This window comes from Madurella fahalii (assembly GCF_045866475.1).
Source record: "Madurella fahalii IFM 68171 DNA, scaffold_5, whole genome shotgun sequence".
Lineage (NCBI taxonomy): Eukaryota > Fungi > Ascomycota > Sordariomycetes > Sordariales > Madurella > Madurella fahalii.
Genome location: NW_027263975.1, coordinates 4,453,051 through 4,475,998, shown reverse-complemented (window position 1 = coordinate 4,475,998; position 22,948 = coordinate 4,453,051). Strand labels below are relative to the sequence as shown.

The 22,948-nt window shown below is 56.6% G+C and overlaps 8 protein-coding genes across 8 annotated transcripts; 6 read left to right on the top strand and 2 right to left on the bottom strand.

Annotated features, from left to right (window-relative positions):
- Positions 1 to 958: 958 nt before the first annotated feature.
- MFIFM68171_09904 (Mid2 domain-containing protein) lies at positions 959 to 2,389 on the top strand (the record flags this gene model as incomplete). Its single annotated transcript, XM_071065323.1, has 1 exon — positions 959 to 2,389. The coding sequence occupies one exon, from the start codon at positions 959 to 961 to the stop codon at positions 2,387 to 2,389; it is 1,431 nt and encodes a 476-aa protein (XP_070921424.1).
- A 611-nt stretch (positions 2,390 to 3,000) lies between these two features.
- On the top strand, positions 3,001 to 3,309 carry MFIFM68171_09903 (uncharacterized protein; the record flags this gene model as incomplete). The annotated part of the gene is made up of 1 exon (XM_071065322.1): positions 3,001 to 3,309. One exon carries the CDS (start codon positions 3,001 to 3,003, stop codon positions 3,307 to 3,309), a length of 309 nt encoding a protein of 102 aa, XP_070921423.1.
- Positions 3,310 to 4,247: 938 nt separating this feature from the next.
- Positions 4,248 to 7,358, bottom strand: MFIFM68171_09902 (Serine-threonine rich protein; the record flags this gene model as incomplete). Its single annotated transcript, XM_071065321.1, has 1 exon — positions 4,248 to 7,358. The coding sequence occupies one exon, from the start codon at positions 7,356 to 7,358 to the stop codon at positions 4,248 to 4,250; it is 3,111 nt and encodes a 1,036-aa protein (XP_070921422.1).
- A 1,886-nt stretch (positions 7,359 to 9,244) lies between these two features.
- MFIFM68171_09901 (E3 ubiquitin-protein ligase listerin) lies at positions 9,245 to 14,223 on the top strand (the record flags this gene model as incomplete). The annotated part of the gene is made up of 4 exons (XM_071065320.1): positions 9,245 to 11,571; positions 11,633 to 13,083; positions 13,137 to 13,897; positions 13,954 to 14,223. 4 exons carry the CDS (start codon positions 9,245 to 9,247, stop codon positions 14,221 to 14,223), a joined length of 4,809 nt encoding a protein of 1,602 aa, XP_070921421.1.
- A 778-nt stretch (positions 14,224 to 15,001) lies between these two features.
- Positions 15,002 to 15,655, top strand: MFIFM68171_09900 (uncharacterized protein; the record flags this gene model as incomplete). The annotated part of the gene is made up of 2 exons (XM_071065319.1): positions 15,002 to 15,443; positions 15,612 to 15,655. 2 exons carry the CDS (start codon positions 15,002 to 15,004, stop codon positions 15,653 to 15,655), a joined length of 486 nt encoding a protein of 161 aa, XP_070921420.1.
- Positions 15,656 to 16,918: 1,263 nt separating this feature from the next.
- MFIFM68171_09899 (uncharacterized protein) lies at positions 16,919 to 18,450 on the bottom strand (the record flags this gene model as incomplete). Its single annotated transcript, XM_071065318.1, has 2 exons — positions 16,919 to 18,187; positions 18,265 to 18,450. The coding sequence occupies 2 exons, from the start codon at positions 18,448 to 18,450 to the stop codon at positions 16,919 to 16,921; spliced, it is 1,455 nt and encodes a 484-aa protein (XP_070921419.1).
- Positions 18,451 to 19,295: 845 nt separating this feature from the next.
- On the top strand, positions 19,296 to 20,258 carry MFIFM68171_09898 (Putative rhamnogalacturonate lyase C; the record flags this gene model as incomplete). Its single annotated transcript, XM_071065317.1, has 2 exons — positions 19,296 to 19,515; positions 19,573 to 20,258. 2 exons carry the CDS (start codon positions 19,296 to 19,298, stop codon positions 20,256 to 20,258), a joined length of 906 nt encoding a protein of 301 aa, XP_070921418.1.
- An 808-nt stretch (positions 20,259 to 21,066) lies between these two features.
- On the top strand, positions 21,067 to 22,314 carry MFIFM68171_09897 (uncharacterized protein; the record flags this gene model as incomplete). The annotated part of the gene is made up of 1 exon (XM_071065316.1): positions 21,067 to 22,314. The coding sequence occupies one exon, from the start codon at positions 21,067 to 21,069 to the stop codon at positions 22,312 to 22,314; it is 1,248 nt and encodes a 415-aa protein (XP_070921417.1).
- Positions 22,315 to 22,948: the final 634 nt, after the last annotated feature.

Below are 22,948 nucleotides of genomic sequence, written 5' to 3'. Positions count from 1 at the left end.
TGACGTGTCGATGTCAAGTGTCACGCTTAGGTTCATAGCTGTCTGGGACTTCAAGGTCCACCAGGGCCCACGGGTCAGGCACCCGCCAAGCTCAACCGGGTGCTGAGCCGCGATCTCGAGTACCCGGTACCGCATCCCGCTAACCTCAATAAGGGAAAAGCTGTCCAAGAATCAAGGTGTCGTTGAGGCTTTTAATTCGCCGTCACGGTTGGCTGGGGACGTGGCGGCTGAAACTCCTGCACAGATGACATCCGGGCGCGGCGGAATCCTCGACATTGCAGTGTAGATAGTGTAAGTCGCGGCTCAAAGGCGGGGTAGCTGCCAGTCATCCGAAACGTGCCCCGAGGTTGGTTGCAGGTATGGCATCCGACGCATGGACGCGTGTTTATGGTGTAGAGAAGATGCGGGAATGAAGGCTAACCGTGATACGGCTACCGCCGCAGTGAGTCCGGGAACTTTCATGGCGCTGGATGCTGTTGGTGTTGGCCATGATGAAGCACCGTCTCGTGGAGTCTCCCCCTGTCAACTGCAAGGTGGGGGTCGGGGCGGGCGGGCTGATATGGTGCTATTTTCGCACGGGTGGATGTCGTGATACGCTGTGCCGCAGATGGTTCCTTCATCCGGCTCTGCAGGCTCCCAATCGAGACGGGAATATTCGGACAGAGGTACCTGCTGGTTTGATCGGCCCGTGGGATCCTGCACACGGGCTTGCAGGAGATCTGCCTTTGGCCCAGCAGCCTGGACGAAGTGATATGCGCATGATGCTTTGCCTCACCGATATGAGCAGCGGGATAAGGTGGGGGATCGGAGACTTGGATCGCCTGTCGCAAAGGCAGTACCGTGCAATACCTTAAAAGCAAATCCTAGCCATCTCCAGGAGCTGGTGGGATCAGGCGATCGTATATCGTCTTTGACTTGCAGGTCAAACTGGTTGACATGGGTTTGCCAACGCCGCTCAATGTCAGCTCCAACCGCAATCCACGGCGGCACGGCACCGCTAGCTGCACTAACGTCCGTATTTACGCCGCCATGCCCAACTACCTGGCTCCTGACAACTACCCGGTTGCTCTCCCAGTACCCGACGTTCCCAAGAAGAGGTCCAGAGTCGTGCGATCCGCCCTCCTGGTCGAGCAACATCGCCGGAGCCGGCTTCCACTTCTACTCACCGGCCATCTGTCCTGACGGGTTTGTCGTCGGGCCCAGCTGTGGTTTGACCAAGACAAGGACCAACGAAGGATTCCCTGCCATCGCGCCCGGAGAGACTGCAGTGTACTGCGTGCCGAGCGGACTGACGTGCACCACAGACACGACCGATTTTCGCGGTGGTGTATGGGGTTTTGCGCGTCGGGCGACAACATCTGGTGCTCTTGTCACAGTTGGACCAGCGCTGCAAATCCGATGGGTGGAAGCCGACCTCACCGCTCTTGAGACACACCCTCTAACGCCAGGCTTGAGATTTGCGGTGACAGAGGAGAGCCCCCGAGTGACAAGCACTGCCGAGCGCATCCGGACAACGCTAGCACGGGAGAGCAGCCGGACGTCCATGTCGTCTGCCACCAGCACGAGCGTCCCTGTTCGGACGCTGCCGACAATGAGTCTGCTGGAGACGGTATCTACCTCGCCGGGGGGTCAGGAAACCACGGCAACCACAGGAAGCCGGATTCCGACGCCGAACTTTGACGGAACGATCGACGTGACCTTCGAGACGGCAGATCCGACAACCAGTGCCGACCCGCTCTCGAGCAACGTAGGGGGCGAGGAAGAGGCCGCGGGAGGAATTGGCTCGTTGGATCGCGGGGCGAGCATTGCGATTATCGTCGTCGTAACGGTTGCCGCCGGAATCCTTGTCTGGATGACGGCATTCCTTCTCATCCGGCGACGCAAAGGAAGACAGGGAGTCTCGCCCGTGAGTGCGAAGGAAGGCGGCGAGGCGGGTTTAGGGCCACGTGGGGGAGCAAACATGAACTGGGCAACGAGGAAAGCAATGGCCCTGAGTCCCATATCTGAGCTAGACGCTGGAATCCCAGCGCGGCTCGGCAGCACGCCAAACCCAGCCGAGCTCGAAGGCGACGCGCAATTGGCAACAAAACCGTGGATGCACCAGAGATCATGGCTCAGAAGCCCGTCCTTCAACTATCACCAAAACTCACCGCGGTCGATCCAGTCGTCGCGGTCCATACGTCGTACCATCCGGGAGTCGTTTGGCGAAAAAGTCAACGACCCAGCTACAGCGCTCGGGAGGCTAAATATCCCTACCGCGTTAGGCGGGATGTCAAGGTCGTCCCCCACCTCTGCAAGCCCGAAGACCGGCGGCTTTTGGAGGCTTCCACGCAGCCCGAGGAGCCCAGCAGGAGCGAGCAGGCTCAGCCAGCAATGGCCCAAACCATGACTGCAACGCGTCAGGCCCAAGGAAGGACGAGTCTGACGACCGGCGGCAGGTTGAAGTGGGGTGGCGATGTGGTTGCGCCGAGGCCGCTCTTAGACGACGCTGCATTGGTGCGATGCTTGCACCATAAAACGGACGAAAGTGTCTATGCAATCCGTCCGAGGCTGCAAGCCTTCAATGCCGGAACGAGGCAGAGCTCGATCCGTGCGACCCTTGAGCATACCGATAAGCCGATAATGGTAACGAAGTACAGTACCCCGCCAGTGCGCCCACCGATTGACCCCGCTCTGCGAACCAGCGGCACCGGGCCCAGCACTTCACACCACACAAGCTCGTCCACTCAGCAGCCCAGTGGCAACAGCTGCTGCACAATGAAATTGAGATCGCCAGTGTCTCACAGGCCAGAAGCATTAAGCTCACATTGGCCTCCAAACCTCGCTATTCCCTTACATCACCATTCCAGGATTTATTAAAAACCCAGACCATCTTCCTCCGCCTGACCTCACCACCACCACCACGAGCATCCCAAAACCCAACCTCACCCCCTCAAGCACGTGGGAGTAATTTCATCAACGGTAGCCAAAAAACACCAGGCACCGATCCATTCCATCACCATGTCCTCCTCCTCCAACGCACCCGCTCAACCGGCAAACCCCGCCGCGATCCAGCAGGACCAAACGCAAACGGACCCCTCCTCCGCCGTCTCCGACCCCTCGGACCTCTCCGCCTTGCTGCTCGGCGGCCAGGGCACGCACCACGCAGCCGACGACACGGCGGCGCGCGCCATGTCGCACACGAGCGAGTGGAAGCCGGCGCTGGACCGGCGCCAGAGCTGGTCCGCGCAGGAGTACAAGCACGAGCTGCACCGCAGGCAGCTGCAGGCCGAAGGGGGCGGGGGGTTCAGCGAGGCGGGGAAGGCTTGAATAAACCAGCCAGCCAGCCAGCCAGCCAGCCAGCCGGCGCATTTTCTTGTATCTTTTATTTTCTTCTATCTTGTCTTTTCTTTTCTCTCTTCTTTTCTTTTCTTTCCCAATTTGTGGACTTCTCTGTAGATTAATTGGGCTTTTCTGCACCATCTCTTTCCTTACTATTGTTGTTTTCTGTGGATGTTGATGGTAGCAGGTTGTATGATGAACGAAGACATGAAGCATTGTGGGAAAAGGCCTGGGAATTGACGCGGTGGCACTCCTTTTCTTATCATGATGCGGGACTGGGTGGACAGATTGGAAAACAGTGTCAGACAACACGATGAGACGATGACAATTCCATTTGTTCTAGGGCAGTAGGACGGGGAGGGCTGGCCGCAAGCCGGTGTTGTTTCCCTTGTAGGAGGATGACAGGAGTAGTGGTTGGAGATGGCAGCAGCCCGTCACATGAGAATGTCTGACTTCAATCATTTATCCACGACATGACCGAATGTTCGGGTGTTTGACCGGCAACGCAGCTTACTCAGTGTCTCGGTTGAGTTCACGTATGTTTTACGACCACCTCGCGGCGCGGGCACAGTCGAAACGGCCGGTGCCTCACATGCCTCCCGGCCGGCACCAACAGCGGCACAGCTCGTCTGGCAGTCACCGAGTCCAAAAGCAGCAGGAAATTGGTAACAACTTCGCTGCATTCAACAGCTCCTAAGGACCTCCAACCTAGCTTACTAACCAGCCCAGCACAAAACCAACTTGTCCACCTGCACGCGCAATCCGATCCGGGAAGCGATGTATAAACGAGAGTAAAACAGCCAGAATGCCTAGCCTAGGTATTTCCGTGCCCATGATGTCCCTACAAATGCTCCGATGGTGCCTCGTATACGCCGACTGCGCATAAACGCCAAAGCAATGACAAAAAACAAGAAACCAAAACCCCCTCACAAACCCTTGGGGCCTTTGCCATCCGTGCCTCCGGTCCTAAAGTACTCGCCCACCACTCCGAGCGAGTACGAGATGCCCGCCAACCAAGCAGCTCCGACTACAGCTCGCTTCGGGAGGCTCCTGTGCTCTCTCTTGCCCGATTCTGTCTTCCTCCCGCTGAACACTGGTTCCTCACGACGAACGTTAATGCCGGATTCGAACCGCTCAGTTGGGGCAGCGGCCGGTGGCGGCAAATCGTAGTTGACAAACCCGGTGGGGCTGGCAAAACGGCTCGCAGCAACGGTGTAGTCCAATCGCCCGCCAGTCTTATCGATTGGATTGACAGCTGTGTGGGTTGTGACCGTCTCTGTCGTCACGGAAGAGGTCTCCTCCGGCTGCTGCGCCCGGGGCACAGCTTCCCTGACCTTCCGGAAGATGAGAACGTCCCCACTACCAGAAACAATCTCGAATCCCTGCGCTTGCAGAGGCGCAAAGTGAGGGAAAAACCTCGCAGGATTGGACATCCGGAGAAGGACCTCGGCAGGGGTCAAGGGGGATGAGCTGTCAGGAACGACAGAGGTGGTCTCGGCAACCTCGATACACTGCATCGTGGGATCGTAGACGAGGATCTTGTAGAGGTTTGGTTCGGCAGGTTTGGTCGTCTGAACCGGTAGAGCTGTATCCACTTCCATCCCCTTGTCTGTTGGGGTGGAACGCGGTTTGTGCCCTTCAGGCGCCGGTTCCGCAATCCCCTCAATCTCCCGCTTCCCTGACGCCTGAAGTTCATGGGCAACACCGGACTCAGTTGCCGAACGAGCCATCAACTCCTCCACCATCTTCCGATATGGGGTCTTCTCCAACGAAGCCTCACTCTTCAGGTCGTAGTCAAAAAGAGCCCGACTGCTGGTTTTCAAATCGGTAGGCTTGCCGTCCGGCTCGTTCCACCTCACCGCTTGGTACTTGCCCAACTCTGCGGTATAACCTTCTTCAGCCAAGGTTGGCTGTGGCCTGTGTGGCTCGTCGATCTGCACTGCCTTGTAGCCTTCAAGATCTGGTGCATTCTTGCTCGGCTGGGTCTCTTCGTAGGGAGGGATTGCTTCCGAGTCTTCGTAACTGAATGCCTCGTGGTTGCCTAGGTCCGCAGCCTCGCTCGCCGACGCTGCTTCTGCTGCATACTTCCCATCCGGCTCGTGACTGCGAAATGGCCCATATCCTGCCAAGTCATCGGGATCAGGCGTCGTCGTTATGTGACTGGCCGCATATTTTCCGTCGGGCTCATGACTCCTGAATGCCTGGTACTTGCCGAGCTCCACCTCGTCCGGTTTTGGCTCCGCATACGACGCAGCATACTTGCCATCAGGCTCGTGACTCAGAAAGGGTTTGCTGTATTGGGCCAGTTCCTCTGAATCGGGCCTGGGTTCCACGTAGTTGGCGGCGTACTTGCCGTCCGGCTCATGGCTCATGACAGGTTTGCTGTAATGGGCCAGTTCTGCCGGATCAAGAAAGGGCTCGGCATAATAGGCAGCATACCTGCCGTCGGGCTCATGGCTGCGGAACGCGCCGTACTTGTCCAAATCATCGTACTTTTGGAGCGGCGCCTCCTCTTTGTATTTGCCATCGGGCTCGTGGGATCGGACAGCTCCGTATTTGCTGAGCTCTTGTGGACCCGCCGAACTTTCCGGCTCCAACTTGTATTTGCCATCCGGTTCATGAGATCGGACAGCTCCGTATTTGCTGAGCTCTTGTGGATCCGCCGGAATTTCCGGCTCCAACTTGTAGCTGCCATCGGGCTCACGAAACCTAACAGCGCCGTACTTGCTCAACTCTTGTGGGTCTGTCGGTGGTTCTGGCTCTCGTTTGTACTTTCCATCGGGCTCGTGAGACCGGACGGCGCCGTACTTGTTCAACTCCTGCGGATCCGATGGAGGCTCAGGCTGCATCTTGTACTTGCCATCCGGTTCGTGGGCTCTTACGGCGCCGTACTTGTCAAGATCCCTGTACTCTTGCACTTGCTCCTCTTCCGGAAGCTTCCCATCGGGCTCGCGATACCTGACGGCAGTATACCTGTCCAGGTCCGTGTAGTCGTACGTTTGCGATTTGTCAAAGATGCGCTCGTCGTTCTCCATCACAGGGCGGTACTTGTGCAGATCCGGATATTCGGCGGCATGGGAATGAGATGACCACAACCCAATTGCCGATGCGCCGGAGGCTGATGCGATGATATCGTTCTGGTGCCAGCTCACTTCCCTGTGTTCCCATTTCAGAGCGTCTAGGAGGCCGGAACTGGACGGGGCACCATAGTTTGAGTCTGACCGCTTGCCTTGCTCGCCGGCGGTCTTGGTCTTCGAGTCCCAGGGCTCGGCGTCAATCTGGACTTGACCGTACTTCTTCAGCTCGGCCTCGGGTGGTGGGCCATCATAAAAGACGGGTGCCTGCTCTTCCTCGACCTCAGGCGCTTTGAAGGGCGCGAACTGGGACCTGTAGGGCTTGAAGGTCCTGATTGGAATTTCAACCCCTCGGCCCGAAGCCGTGTAGGAGTTGTCGGTCGACTTCTTGGGCACCTTGCGGTTCGTAATAGGATCAATGGTGTAGGAAGTGATCCCTTGCTCGAGAGGCGAGGTGGGAGCGCCTTGGCCAGCACCCGCCCGCCGGTTTTTCTTCGCTCTCTTGTTTCCGAAAAGGAGATGCTCTAGCGGCGCGCGCTCGGCGTCTTCGATGTTTTGGCCGGGTCGGATGCCCTCCGGATTGTCGGGAGTTTTCGGCGAGGCATCCGTGTTCATGTACCGCTCTCCGGCCTGGATGCCCCTCCGACCAGGACTCCAGTAATTGTAAGCAATCTGCTTCAACGCCGATTTGGCATTCTCGGCAACGGATGGCTTTTCCCATGACAGCCGGCGGCTGAGAGTCTCAGCATACTTGTAGCGAAGGCTGCGATGACGACAGGCATCACGGTGGAAGTCTTGCTCGAGATATGACGACCACAAGCGACCGAAGCGGAAGCCCCGCAATTGCTGTCGGTGGTGGCGGCGAGCCACAAGAGCGCCTCCGAGAGAGGCCAGGGATCCGGAAGGCGCGGCTCCTGAATGCCGGGCCCGCCGGACGAGCGTGGAGGCGGAAGTCAACGACATGGTGAGCGGCGGGTTCGAGGTTCCAGTAACATGCTACTAGCCACGATGGCTACCTGACGGGTACTCCGGGTTAGCAGGAGTTGGACAGTCACGGCTGCGTCCGGGTGAACGAGAAATGCAGGCAGAGCAAAAACGGGAAGAATGTCGCGTGAGAAGCAGACACACAGCAAAGGGCGGAACCGTCGGATATTTGTTTGGGACCTACTTGATAAAGATCACCGGTGGTCGGGCCTAGTATCATGGATGCGAGTGCTGCCGCACTCGAGAGGATGAGAAGTGAGGCGATCGTGGGGCAGTGCGGAACCGGGAGAACCGGGGCAAGCAGGAGGAGTAATAATTGCTGCGGTTTGCCAGAGATCGTCATGGACAAGCAGGAAGTGCTAGCGAAAGGCGGGAGTGCAATGGATGACGATCTCCTTTCAAATGCAGCCGGCGGCTGCGCTCCTGGGCCAACCGGCAGGGTCCTTCTGGTTCGCCCGCCGCTGTGATTCGTCGGAAACGGCTAACACGGCCAAAGCCGGCCCTGAGGACAGGTGGACCCTGCCTCACCGGGGGGCCACTGACGTCCAGGGCGTTAATGCGGGGTAGTGAGATAAGCCTGACATTCAGGCGGAGACTCGGCACGGCGCAGCCCGGATACTTTTCACTTGCTGTCTTATTGCGTTTACGGAGTATTTCGTGCGCTAGTATCTGCCCTATTCACGTGAGAGGGTTTAGGCAGTGAAACTTGAGGTCCGTTTTCTCTCCGTGAGGCGAATTAATGGAGTCCGGCGTGGTGCGGGTGTTTCATGGGCGGGCGGATCGCCGAGGCAACAAATAAGCAAAAGGGGCCAGGGGTGGGACACAGGCAGCACGGCGCCAGAAGGATCCTCGACTTCACCTGTACTGCATTGGAAACCTACACTGTACACAAGATAGTGGGCAGACCGCTGCGCGCGTGTGCAAGTTTGGAAGCATGCTGGTCGCTGTTGGCTGTGATTGATCGTCCATCGGTAGGGACCCTGGGAAGGGTCCACAAACTACGTCATAGTCGGGCCAACCCCCACCACTAGTGAGATCGACGCTTGGCACTGTCCGTTTTGAGACTCCGTTCCGAAGGCCTCATATTGAACTGTCCGGTCGTCACGAGCCTTCCATCCTCAAGGAGGCTGAGCTCTGAATGCACTTCATCATTCATATTTTTTGGTTCCAGCGTGTGATGGGAATAGCACCAATTCTGACCTACCCCAAATATTCTAAGATTCCGAGGGACCTAACATAGGTAGCTGGGAAACACAAGTTTTCCGAGTTGCAAAGACTGAGGTGGTAAAGTTATTTCCAGGGTCCCCGAAGTAACCAAACCAAACCAAACCAAAAGAATTAAAATTTAAAAAGAAAATTTAAAAAAAAAAAAAATTAAGAATGGGAAATTTAAAAAAGAGTTATAGACACGAAACAGAATATCACTGTAGCAAAAGTGCTCCGGCTTCTAAAACGGAAAAAGGTAACTCTCCTCGCCGTTCGAGTCACGCCGATGGGCGTTCGTGTGCCCCTCATCACGTGTTCCGTATTTTTACAACCCCAAGCCAAGCTACCCCACCAAATTACCAGTCGCAAAGACGATCAATCCAACGCGAGATCCTCAAGAAACGCCCGAGTTGCGCGCGTCGACTCTCCGCTAGGTAGCGGAGCATCTCAAACCCATATGCAGCCAGGTCTCCTGGGGGCGCTATGGTGGCAACTGGTTCGCAATCTGCCCAATTTCTGTCGCGATTGTTCTATGGCCATGGCAAACATGCTGACCAGCTCCCGCAGCCTCTGAACTTTGTCTCTGCGGATAACAGAACCAAATAGGCCTGTCGACATCTTTTCATCCTTCTTCAACCAGACACCAGCAGGGCACCATAATGTTGTCAGGCAAATCAAGAGCGCCGCAGGGCGGAGGCTTTAGCGGGTTCGGCGGCTTCGCGACGTCTTCGACGACCCTCTCGTACCTAACCCCCCCGCCCGACTATTCCGCTATCCCCCAAGAGGTGGTGGTGCCGTTCAAGAACCTGGCGAAAAAGGCAAGCGCAACAAAAGAGAAGGCATTGCAGGACATTCTGGTCTACCTACAGAGCCTCCCTTCAGACGCCCAGGCCCTGGATGAGTCGGTAATAGACGCTTACGTCGAGCTCTATCCCCGACTTTCGATCGATGACTCCGCACGAGTCCGCGAGCTCTCCCACCAGTTACTATTCCACCTCCTCAACACGGCTAAGAAACGCATCGCCAAACGCCTCCCCGGTTTTGTCGGGCCATGGCTCGCTGGCACGTTCGACAGAGACACGCGTGTGTCGCGAGCTGCCAGGGACGCGTTGTCATCATTTCTCCAGACGAAAGAAAAAGAGGAAGCGTTCTGGAAGGCAGTGCAGAACCGGGCACTTGAGTTTGCTATCGAGGCCATCAAAGAAACGCCGGACACGCTCAGCGATGAGAGATCAACCACCAAGCAGGATTCCGAGGCAAAATACTACCGAGTAGTCGGCGCCAGTCTGTCCCTGGTCTCAAACCTAATAAGGAGGGGTGATCTGGCTGCACTCCAGGATGGCTTGTTCCGCTATTTGGACGTACAAGAGCTATGGACCATGTCCAAATCAGAGGATCCCTTCGTGCGACGGGCGTTCTATCAGTTCCTGACAATTATCTTGGAAATCAAGCCCGAAGCCCTCGAGCAGCGCCTGCCGCAGGTCGGACGAGCCCTTATCGCGGACGGCCTAAAGCAGACTCAGGCAGGGTCAACAGTTGATCTTCTTAGAGTATTGACAGGTCTGACTAGGCACTTCCCACAAGTATGGGGCACCAAGAAACATCCGCTCCAGTGGCTTGAGTCCTTTGTTTCAAAAGGCTCACAAGGGGGGGGCGAAGATTATTGGCGGGCCTTAGACCAACTCCTCCAAACTCTGCCCGAAAAGACTGTCTCGGCTGAGGTTCTGTCGGGATTTCTCGGGGCAATGCGAAAAGGGATTGCGGACAGACTCGAGCTTCGACTGAGTGGCCACCATGCGTTCCAAACCTACGCTCAGGTTTTCGAGCTCTTTCTCGGTCATACAACTCTGACTGCAGGTTTCCTCGATGAAAACCTCTCTTCCCTCACAAGGCAATATCTGCATCCAACCCCTGAGTTATCTCTGCCTTCGCCGCAACGGCCTGATTTCCTCGCCAAAGCTTGGAAAGCAGTCTCAAACCATGCGGACCCAAAAGTTCACGACACAGTGACAGTGGAATGGCAAAGGTTGACAAGTTCTTTCCTGCTTCGGATGTCCAATTCTCTCCCAGAGGTCTCCGATGGGTATCGCCAGTCACAAACCGCCGTTGCTTCGGAAGGAGAGCGCTGGTTTGCACTGACAAGCAAGATCCTATCCGAGAACGGCGAAAAGGATGGATCATTACGAGCGGTGCTCGCTCAATCTTCCGCAGAAATTCTGCAGGGGGTTCTAGACCTGCTAGCTAGGAGGAACTTCAAGCCCTTCGGAGCTGCCTCTGTTCTCCAGTCGGCCCTCAGGCACTGCCCTCGGCTCTGTGCTGAAAATGATCTGCTAGAATCGCTCTTCCCCGCCGAGGAGACAGAGATATATCAGGTTATCGTCGCATCGCCATCACTTCCGTACCTCGTATCAGACCTAAACACAGCCTCAGGTGGCGAGGGACCTCGTTTTGAGACGATCTGGAAAACACTCGTCGAGACGGGGCTTCAACTTTCCGACCCTGTGCAGACCACGTCAGCTATCAGGGTGCTCATAGCAATCCCTACCGTTGCCGACTTTGCACAGAAACTAGGGTCTTTGCAAAGTTTTCTTGTGTCGGTCTGGCGGGAATTCATGCATGGTGAAGGCTCCCCTTCGATCAAGGACCTCTCTGAGGCCACTCTTGCGTTCGATGCTCTGAGTGCAGAATCCACGAGGCTCATTACAGCCGACATCATAGCAAGTCTCGACGTGGACGAAACATCGAGTTCGGCTCTCGCTGCTCTTGAGGTACTATTACAGAAACGTCCCGACTTGCTTCCAACTAGCCACGATCTGCATGTGGATTTAATTACCAATTTGCTCGCCCTGACTGAGGTCTCTGGATCGAAGATGGCTGAGAAGGCCAAGAACTTGCGACTGCTTCTCGACCAGCAGTCCACAGTTCAGAATCCAACGGCCAGGATCATCGAGAATCATCTCAACGAAGCGGGTCCCTCCTCTCTTGAGTATGCAACACTCCGCGCTCCTCCGAGCCCCCGTCAGGCTGGATCACTAACCCGTCAACAGGATCAATACATTAGTACAGCAAGCACTCGCAGCTGTGGGCTCCGGTGTGCCGGCCGAAGACATCTTCCCCAGTTCAACTGTCTGGATGACTGAGCTTTCTTGTTTTCTCGCACGCCCTCCGAACCCCTCTCTTTCACTCACGAGTAGCATGGGGGGTGCGTACTTTTTAGTACATGGAAACCCAAAAGCGCAAGATCCATCGCCACGGCGAGACGGCAACGGACGATCTGTTCCTGCTAGAATGGCTCTGTTCACTGCCAAATTAGTGTCTTCTGGAGTTCCACTCACATCTCTACCGCCAGAGTTCCAATTGGAGCTCGTCTATCTTCTGTGTGTCACAGAAGTAGTCGCTGGAGACCAGCTGTCTGAAGCGCACAACGCGGGCCTGTGGTCGGACGGTCCCGAATTCGAAGACGAAATCCAGCAATTCAATGAGCTGAGCTCGGAGGTCATCACCACCGTTGTTGCAGATGCTGGAAATTGGAGGGACTGGGATATGTCCGGTGATTCCTTGATTGAACGCCTCGCCAGCTTCATGATCCAGGAGGCTCGGGGTCTAAGCCCAGGCGCGTTTTACACGGCCAAGGCCCTGGCTTCTCTCCTCCAAGCTCTGGTCAAGGCCAATGGACCGCTTCTAAAGTTAGAGGAGTGGCTCGGCAGGTTGGGAATCATGAGGGTTGCTCCCGATACCATTTTCCTCACGGCTGCCTTCCTTACCGGCTTTGGCGACACTCTTGGATCCTCGAAACTCGTCACCACTCTATGTGCTCGCCTTATAAGTGAGATACCTGGGTTTTCTCCAGAACTTCCTCGTACCCTCGTATCGTTGGTTCTGTTGAATCTCTGCATGGATGTCTACGAGTCAGGCCAGGTACCAGTTGAGACCCGTAAACAGGTTCTTGCTCTGCAACAGATGACGAAGTGGGCGGACACACCGGAAGAGATGGGATGCCCGCTTGCTGCTGAAACTTGCAAGTCCATTGCCCGACTTCTACCCGGCGTGAAGGATACATACGGGCCATACTGGGAGAAAGCAATCGGGTTTTGCATCTGGCTGTGGAACAGAGCTGCCGATGACAAAGTTAACCAGCGGTTGCCGTACGTCCATGCTTCCTTAAAATTGATGCAGGCGCTCCATGCCGCGCATGACGCCAATGACGATCTGGATGATGCTCTGGCAAGTCATAGCGAGGCTGAATCAGCGGCTCTCATTGCGCTTCTCAGCGTCCCCCGCGAAGCTTCAGCGACGTTGCCCAGCCAGCTCGTCGACACCCTTCTTGCTAGAGCTGTGAGCAAGATCCCACACGCGCATCTCGCAGATCTCGGGGATATATACGAGTCGGTCGCATCTGAATCACGGGATATTCAGAGGGCAGCGTTTGGCTTACTCCACCACGCTCTGCCAGCTGCCCAGGAAGAAATCAACGTCGCGGTTGTGATGGACCGAAAAGGTAAACAACACCCTACTTCCCAGAGTCACCAGCAAACTTGTTGACATTTGCAGCGGCCAATTTGCCGGATGAATTGCTCTCCCTCCTGCTGAACGCGCCGGACCCTGATAATTATTCCGACGAAGACTTGTCACAGTTCCCAGTCACCATCCGTTCCTACCTTCTCGCGTGGCATCTTGTCTTTGACGCCTACAGCAAGGCGTCCTTCAGGGTCCGTAGCGACTACACAGAGAACCTCAAGAGGGGCGACCACCTGGGGCCTCTCCTCCGATTCTTGGTGGATGTCCTCGGCCATGCGCTTGCACGAGCACTCGACCTCGACAAGGAAGGATTTACTGCCGAGCACATTCGCTCCTATAGGATCGATGTCGGCGATACTGAACCCGCGGAAAGGGACATGAATTGGCTCCTGATACACCTCTTCTACCTCACTCTGAAGTATATTCCCGGTTTGTTTAAAATGTGGTATCTCGACTGCCCTTCAAACCAGACCAAGATCACGGTCCAATCCTGGATGCAAAGGTTTTTCTCACCCCTGATCATCTCCGATGCGCTGGACGAGGTCGTCGAGTGGTCCTCGAAACAAGAGGTTGGCGATGCCGATACACAAGAGATCATTGTCAAGGTTAGCAAGGCATCGAAGGAGGTCACAGCCGGGTATCCGGTCGATGACGATGCAGCCACAATCGCTCTCCGGGTTCCAGAGTCGTACCCTCTGGATCCTGTTGACGTGGTCAGCGTCAAGAGGGTTGCAGTTAGCGAGGACAAGTGGAAATCATGGCTGAAAGCGACTAAGGCCGTGATAATGTTTGGTGTAAGTTTTATCTGTATGCTAATACGGCAATAGTAGCTAACGGTGGCTTGCTCTAGAACTGCAGCCTTGTTGACGGCCTGATGGCGTTCCGACGCAACATCTCTCTCGCCTTGAAAGGTCAGGAGGAGTGTGCGATTTGCTACTCGATCATTGCACAGGACAAGACAATGCCCGACAAGCGGTGTGGTACATGTAATCACCCCTTCCACCGTGTCTGTCTGTACAAGTGGTTCCAAAACAGCGGACGCAATACATGCCCGCTTTGCCGGAACCCGATCGACTATTTAGGGGCAGACACCAAGCGGCGGCGGCCAGAGCATGAGTGAGGGATGAGATGGCATAGAACGGGGAAACCGGTTGTTTAGATTGGATAGAGGGCATCATTAAATGTAGGCAACGGATTCCAAATGCCAGTTGAGGATCCATCGTCCACGGTCCCCCGGGGAAGCCGAGAAGGCTTTAACAAATGGTCTTTCCCCGTTCTCGTACAACGCCGTTATATTTATTAGTGATACGAAGAGACTGCCAAACAACTGCCTCCGTCCGGGACATTCCGGCGGCGTCTTACTGGCGCACCCAGAGCTTCTGGGCGAGAAAACCGCGTTGTGCAATATTACAGTATGATAAGCTGCAGATAAACCTAGTAGCTACCTCAAACAACCTAGTCGATGTAACCCCACGATGGCATCGCTCGGGTTCGATCAACAGACAGTTCTGCCTCGTGCAGCAAAGCCGCCGAGTCAATCGCCAACCACGCTCCATGCATTCTCCTTGTTGACCGAACCAAGGATGGAGAACCGCGTTTAAGATGGTGGCGGTGACTTGAATTGCGGGCCGTTGGGGCTGGGAAGGCTCTCTATAGGGCCTTGGCACGTCACAAGACATGGCGCGGTTGATCCAGCCTTATAGACAATGTAACGCACCTAGTACCTTTCGCTGCTACCCTAGGCCCGGGCAACAGGATGCTCGGCTCGTCCATAAATACTTAGGAGTCGGCCGTTTTGGCCCCCAACTTCCCCTGAGCGCAGGATGAGTACACACCACATACCACACAGTACATGTGTCGATACTTACCGAAGCTCATCCCTGTCCCCGTCGAGCCTTATGATCATGGAAGCAGCAGCCCTCATTGGCCTCATCACGGCATGCGCCACCGTCGCCGCCAAGACGGGCACTCTTGCGGCCGATTTGAACACGCTCGCGACCAAGCTCAAAAACGCCGAGTTGACGGTCCACCACTTTGTCGCCCAGCTGTCCTCCCTGCGTTCTGCTTCGACCAGACTGGCAGCCTGGCTCAGCAGCCACGGTGCCGATTCGCTGTCCGAGGCAGAGATAGCCGACCTGCAACGGTCGCTTGACGCGTGCCATGCACTCGCGGGCCTGGTCAAGGCGCACGTGGATCGCATCAAGAAAGGCCAGGTGGGGTCCGTCTTCGGGATCAAGGCGAAGGCCAAAGCGGCCTGGAACGACGAGGAGATGAAGGAGTACCGCCAGTCGCTGCAGGCGCAGGTGCAGGCGCTGATGTCTTCTTGCAGGTTCTTCAGCTGTGGGTGTGAGGTCTTTTCCCCTCCAGAACGATATATGGAAAGCACGGGGTTGGCTGACAAACTAACGATGTGCCATTTTCGATAACGAGAAGGCCAACCAGAACCGAGCGCTCCTTCGGGAGGCGAGACGGCCCCTCAAGTATCATTGCCGAACCGGCGCTGCACAGCGCAAGCCAGCTTGTCGAGAGAGGAGGAGCAGCAGCTAGTCTGACCCCTAAGCGGTCACGGGGCTCGTTCTGGGGTCTCTTGCGCGGCGGGTCTGTCGCGATCTGTCCTACGCTTTGGTTTCGAGAAGGCGCTATTCTAGTCAAGGCCGTCTCGAGAGTCGTATCCGGTTCATTTGGAGCCTCAGGGAGGGAGAAAGCGAAGAGGGTACAATCGAGGTCAGGGTAGACCTGACGGTAACCAAGAAGCTAGGGATGTGGCGGCAGTCACCGATACATAGGTGTTTGTTTTACGGGCAGAGGCGCCATGGGGAGGATGTTACTGCTGCGGTAGGCACGTAGCCGAGGTTGCACTTTAAGTATTAGTAAGAGAAGGGAAGGTGGCGTTCGCGTGAATTTGTAATCTCCAGTTAAGGGGCCGGGAAAAGGGGGATATCGTGGTGCCGTTGGTGTTTAGGTTAAGGAGCTTGGACTTCATGATGGAGTACTTGTGGTGATTATACTTTACCTTGAAGCTTTGGCATAGCTCGAGCAGCATTCGGTTGACAAGGGCTCAAGGAATTGGCCGGCGTATCAACGAGGGCTGGTCGGATCCTTGGATAAAAAAATGTATCTGGTGTTGAGTACTTTCTTCCCTGTTTATTCATTTCGCCAGCCATGTATATCCTGTCTGTTCTCTTGTTTCTCAAGAGACCATCTTGCCAATGTCGGGTTGATCCATCGTTACGGCGACATCGACGCGAGGGCTCCGGTCACAACCTCATGGCTTGGTTTAAGTGGAGCCCCTGCACTATCACCACTAGCAGCACCTGCTACTCCCCCCTCATGTACAACGACTTGGTTTCTTGACGGGCTGGCTGGTGAGCAGTACAAGAGGCCCTACTCTCTCAGCATAGTTTGGCCAATTAACTGGGCCGTTTATCCGCGCTTCTCGATGACCAACCATTTCAAGTGTGAGTAGGCGGATGTTCCGCATCTCATGTTCGTCTGAATCTTCGTGTTCTTTGCACCGTCTCCCTATCCCGCCTTCGTCCCCGGAAATGTGGGTTTTGCTAACGGTCCGTCTCTACCGAGTTTGTGGGAACGGTTACTAATGCCGTCTTAGCTGACTTAATCACGCCGCTGATAAAGCCGCGTAGAACCGGGAGATGGCCGCGAGCTTTCAGAGACGTCGAAGAAGAGTAGTCCCTGGCAATGGTGGCTTGGGCGCTGCATGGATACACTGCGCCTGAGAAAGACCAGATCACGGCTCCGAGCCGCGGTCACGAGCCCATTTCGTTTGGCTAAGCAGTCGCCGGATACAGGGAAACCTAAGCCTCGACAAGGCCAGCTCTAGAATTAAACTGGCCGAGAAGAACCGCGCCGTTGGATGCGTTCTGTCGCCGCTTCCAACGGGGTATCATCCACTCTTCGGGCCCAGCGACGCCGGCTCCTCTTGCGAGAGCGGTGACGAGCAGAAACACCAGCCCTAAGAGATCAGCGCCAAAGGCAGGAGCGAGGGTTGATCCGACCTGGAGAGCTATGCTCCCGAGCAACAGCAGTCCAAACCATGCCATCCCAAGGTACCACCCTACGGTCCGTACTGTCAGGATATCGATGGCGCAAAGCCGCTCCACGAGTGACGAGCGCAGTACGCAGAAGCCCCTGTCAGGGAGGAAGACTGAGCCATGCAAGGATCCGAACTGGATTTTGACTTTCGGGTCAGTATCACGACTGTTTTGCGTTCGATTCGTCTCGACTTTTGAAGAGCAGGTTGTTGCTTTGGGGTTAAGCCCACTGAGGGTTTCGTCGTTCTCGTGGCTTGTCAGGACCTCTGTTGTGATTTTAGTTGATTGTGCTTTATCTGATGCCTCGAGAACAGGCCCGGTGCAAGTCTCGGTCGAATCCAGATCGGCGCCGTCTTTGAGCGAAGCGAGACGTTTCTTTATATGGTCCGGAATGCCCTTGACCACCAATCTCACTCGCGGGTTCCCACCAAGCATCAGAAGCCCTGTCGCTCCAACCGCCCAACTCATGAGCGAGACGATCTTCACCATGTACGGGAGTGCAGAGCCGAATAAGTTTCCGCGCATGAGCGACCACCAGGTGGCGAGCATGAATAAAACTACCAGTAGGCTGCCGGCAACCAAACCGATAGCAAGACGGCCAAAGACACTCCCCAGGCCGTCTGACAAGTCAAAGTCGGCAGGAAGCACGGTGCCCATGTAGTTCTCAAGCGAGTCGTCGACCGCTAGACCGGCGCCGACCATCAACACGCTCAGCATCTGCAAGCGCGCCTGATCAGCAATGCTGTAGTGCGTGCCTGTCTCTGGCGCCAGCACCTCGGCCATGAAGGCCTGTCCGCCCCGGCTGCCGTCGATGAGCTTGGTCGGTCGCTTCACGGTAAAGTCATCCTTGGTATTCCACGCGCCACCAGCCGGGACATCCTCCATAGGCGAGCGAAGGCGCCTTGACGCCAGCACCTCGAGTCGGTTCCGGATGGTGCAGGCGAAGTAGGCGTACAGAGTCGGAGTCGCGCAGTCAACGCCGAAGCAATTTGCCCATGAGTCGCTGCCCCATTGTACGGCGCGTTGCAGGATCTAAGTCGCGTGGGGGTGAATGAGTCAGCGAGAGCGTGCATGGCGGGATCAGCAGCAATGCATAGGAAGTACAGTACCTGCCAACCGCCTCGCGGTTGCAACCCAATCAACATGCAACCGGTAGGGGACGCGTTCCACCATTTTGGTTCGCAGTTAGCCAGGCCCGAGTCACTGACCACCATGGCAATGAGGTCAACTCCTGATAGGCCAAGACTAGACTGGACGTCTGGCGCTTTTGCTGAGGCTGGGAGAGTGTCGTTCATGACGGCCTAAATCAAAGAGAGCGCGACCTGATTTGACCAAAGATGTCGTGAGACAAGGCAGAATTGTGGGCTTTCTTTTTTTTTTTCGCATCAGATGCTCGGCTGCGACTCGCTTATATTATTCGTTCCAACCCTTTGGCATAACCATAGCTTTGCACGCTCGGTAATCAGGTCTTGTCGGTCACCGGTGTCCAGCTGAACGGGAGTTGGCGCGAACAGGTATCACAAGAACGCCTCAAGCGATAGTTAATTAGGTATTTCCCTCCAACCGTGGGAGGGACCGGCCAATAGCTGGCCCGGGAGTGGGCACATGCTTGTTTCTTGCAATCTCATTCCGTCGAAGCCTCGTCGCCGGGGCTTGCATCCCGCCGCTTGTGGTGTGCAGCCGCCAAAATATGGATCGCCCTAGAACCCGCCCGTCAGCGTTGGGTGCGTCGCACACACCGAGCATGGACCCTCGTCCGGGTCAATGCGTAGGATCCTTCGGGCTGCTATCCCTGAGGACTTGGGTACTGTATCACAGCCAAGGCTCGATACTTAAATTACCCCATTCCCCAGCCTTTGAGTGAGATCGAGCTCGAGTTGACGTCTTCAAACCTCACGCAGAGAACCATATCGTACTTAATCATCTCAACTGCTAGTGACAGTATGGCTCACTCTGTACCCAATTTTAGATGTTGTCATCCTGCCGCTCAACGGCAACATGTCCCCGCACTTGCTATCATACTATTTATAGATACATTGGACTGATGTCCGGCGAGTTGTTCCGCCCCGTGAGGGGTCTGACTGCAACGGGCATTGTGCGACTTTGGCTGCGAATATATCCCCATTCAAGTGCTTTTAACATGGGCGACGCTGATACTCTACGCCCGCGCCCTGGAAACCGGAAAGTGAGAGTTGTGTGCATCTCCGATACGCACAACGATGACTGTACTGGGAGCCTGCCGGACGGGGACGTCCTCATTCATTCCGGCGACATGACCGACGATGGGACGATGGAGGAGCTACAAGCAGCGTACAACTGGATGTCCGCTCTCCCGCACAAGGTCAAGATTGTCATAGCTGGTATGTCTCTGCCATGGATCGCCTCCTTCCGGAACACGGGATGACACGGCAGACCAGGAAACCACGACATGGGCCTCGACAACAAGCACAAGGATTTCTTGCCCGAAGCCCTGGCGCTCTTCACCTCCGAGGCTGCGAAGGCCGCAGGAATCCACTATATCGACCGCTGCGTACGGCAGATCCAACTCCTACCCGGTTCTCCCGACACCGCAACTGCTGCCAGCAGCACCGTCCCAGTCTACGGCAACCCCTGCCAGCCCGAGTTCCTCGGCAAGCCCTACGCGTTCATCTACCCGCCGCACCCGTCGCCGCAAGCCACAGACGCGTGGGAGGGCGCGCCGACAACCAGCTCCGTCCCCGTCTGGGTCACTCACGGGCCGCCGCTCGGTCGGCTCGATTGGATCCCGATCCGGCCGTTGACCGGATGCGCGGTGCAGGCCAGAGCCATCGCCAGGGCGCGGCCCGTGCTAACCGTGTTCGGGCACTACCACATCAGCCACGGCGTGGAGCTGGTTACTTGGGGGGACGAGTCGGCAGCACCGGATGATAGCATCGTCAAGGTTGAGACGCTCGTCAAGGACGGCGCCCCTGCACACCTGGATTTCACTTCACCGGAACTGCGGTTCGAGCGGGGGAGAAAGACAATCTTCGTGAACGCCGCCTGGATGACGCTGGCCAAGCCAAGGGGCGAGGAGCGATACCAGCCGGTCGTGTTGGACTTGCCGCTGGAGCTGTTGACCTGATGAAGCAACCCATCCTTAGTAGCCACAAAGTAAATAAATCCAGATGAATATCTCAATGGTTACACTCAGCATGGCGCGTGTCTGTGGCGCCCTGTGTTGATTGATGCCCGGGGTTCACAACTGGTATCTATTGGCCAACCGCGCGGTCGGAATCGCCGGATTGCAGTTGGGTGCCCACTCGCCCGGGCTCTGGCGGATATCGCGGCTCACTTAGGCAAGGTATACGAGGCGAGTTACAGCTACTGGAAGGCCTCCGGCACGAGTCGTGAAGGGGCGGCAAAGCTGGCCTGCGCAATGGAAACGCCGACTCCGGTTTCCAATTAGCCGTGCATAGGCGCGATTGGTGCAGGTTTGGATCCCTTGGCTGAGCTTGGGCATCGGATGCCATCAAAGCGTGGCTGGGCATCCCAGGGGTTTGCGACGGGGCCCCTTGACACGCCAAGTCCCCCTTTCGGGCGGCGATCCTCCCCACTCCAGCACCATCACCACACACGGTGCCCCTGACAGCTCAGAAAGATGAAACTGTCACCGTTCGGGAAAACTGGGCCATGCCAGCACCGGGCTCGCACGTCCATCCATTGCTTTTGCCTATCGCCGTCAGTCATGCATCGCCGATCAGACGGTTAAACGCTCAATGTCTTGGGGCTTTTCCCCTTGGGATTCCTCTCTCTCCTTCGCTTTCGCCCTCAACCTCCAAAATGCTTTGCAGCTAATGGCCGTTTGCGCACTTAGCAAAGGCCGACCCTTTTTTTTTTTTTTTTTTAATTCTGCTTAATCATTTTGCTTCTTTTTTTTCGGTTCTCGAACGATGCTGGTCATCCGCGTTTTCTGGCTGCAGGCCGCGCTGGCGATGGCCCAGCTATTGGAATTAGGGGGCTTGCTGGGAGGAGAAGGAGATGCCACCAGCACTTCCGTCGCTGAAGAATCGGGTGCATCCGAGGCAGCCTCTCCGCCGGGGCTTCTTGACGGATTGATAGGCGACGGCCTGGCGGCAGACGCAACGGGGGGTTTGCTCGACAATCTCCTCGACCCCGTCCTCGGGACGACGGGACTTCTGGGCGGCGGGGATGCGGCGGCAGCGCCCACCACCACGGCCGACACTCAACCGCCACCGGCTACTATCTCGTCAGAGCCGGTTCCCGACCCGGTGGTTACGTCGGTTGAATCGGCGGAGGAGTCATCAACCCCGGACGTGCAGACCCCTAACCCCACCCCGCCTGCCGACCAGGTTCCACCCCCGCCGGAAACGACGGCGCCGAGCCCGGACCAACCTCCCCCGGTAGCACCACCGGAATCATTGACCACACCCGCACCACCACCACCACCACCACCACCGTCCACAGACGCAGCTGCCTTATCCACCTCTGCTGTGGCCGCGCAATCCGACCAGCCGACGACGGCATCTGCCTCCCCAGTCCTCACTCTCGTCACAGCCCCCGGCTCAACCTTCATGTCCGTCTTCGTCCCGCCCGCCCCCACCGCTGCCAACGCAGCCATCCAAGCCGGCAACGGCAACACTAACACGGACCCCAACTCCAGCCTCGACCCCATCGCAGACAACAACAACGGCGACGACAGCGACAGCGGCAGTAATAACAACAGCGGCGGCAACAGCAACGGCAACAGCAACGGCAACAGCAACACGAACCCCTTCTCCCAGCCCGACGAGAACACCCTCGACGCGGCCAACACGCAGGCCACGACCAGCGGCGCCGCCGAGCAGGGCATGCCGCTGGGGACCAAGATCGGGGTCGGGGTCGGGGTGGGGGCGGGGTCGCTGGTGGTGGTGGTGGTGGCGACGTGGGTGCTGTGGCGGCGGCGGATGGGGCGGCAGCGGCGGGGCGGGGCGGACGCCGAGGAGCCGCCGCCGCTGCAGGAGCGGCAGAAGCTGGACTGGGAGAGCGAGCACGACGTCGCCTTCGACTTTGGCGTGCTCCGCGCCGCCAGCCTGCGCGGCCGCGCCGCCGAGCTGCCCGGCGGGAGGACGACCCCGTCTGATTCCGGCGATCGGTTGCCTGCCTTCGCGGCCGCCCCTGGTCCCGGCATGGCGATGTGAGCCGTGTGAATGTGAGGGGTTGGCTGGGTGGGGGGGAAACTGGGAGTAAAGGTGTAGTAGTTGGGATGGAGGGAGAAGAGTTGGGGTTGGAGGTCGATGTTTGAGAGGCCGGAAGCGGGTGGAGGCTGCGCGTCATGAGGACTAGGGTTTACGAAAGGGAGGGCTTTACGAGTAAATGATGTGGTTCTTTTTGGGTGTGATTTTCTGGGATTTTGTATTGTCCACCGACGGTGGCTCCTGTGGTATATATTTGGATTGCTCTTATGGAGACGAACTCCGTTTGTAAATGATAAGATGTGCATGCGCCCTAGTTCTCACCAAATTCCATTTCGGCTAATAAGGCTATTCGTATCCAGTACCGGAATCTGCGCTAGAATGGCAGATGGTCGCCGTTTGCCCAAAACAAACTCAGTATCTTTATTCTACCTTACTCGGTTGCTATCGGAATACCATCTCGATCCACGTTAAACCCGTTTCTGACGCTGAGTAGTGAAATCACAGATTTTCCCATGTTTCCAATCATGTCTGCCGGCCGTGGATATACACCGAAGCCAGTAAATCTCATTTTCCCTGGGCAATCGAGTCTCAATACGGATGGCCAGTACACGCATCAAATCCTCGAGGCACTGGTGCT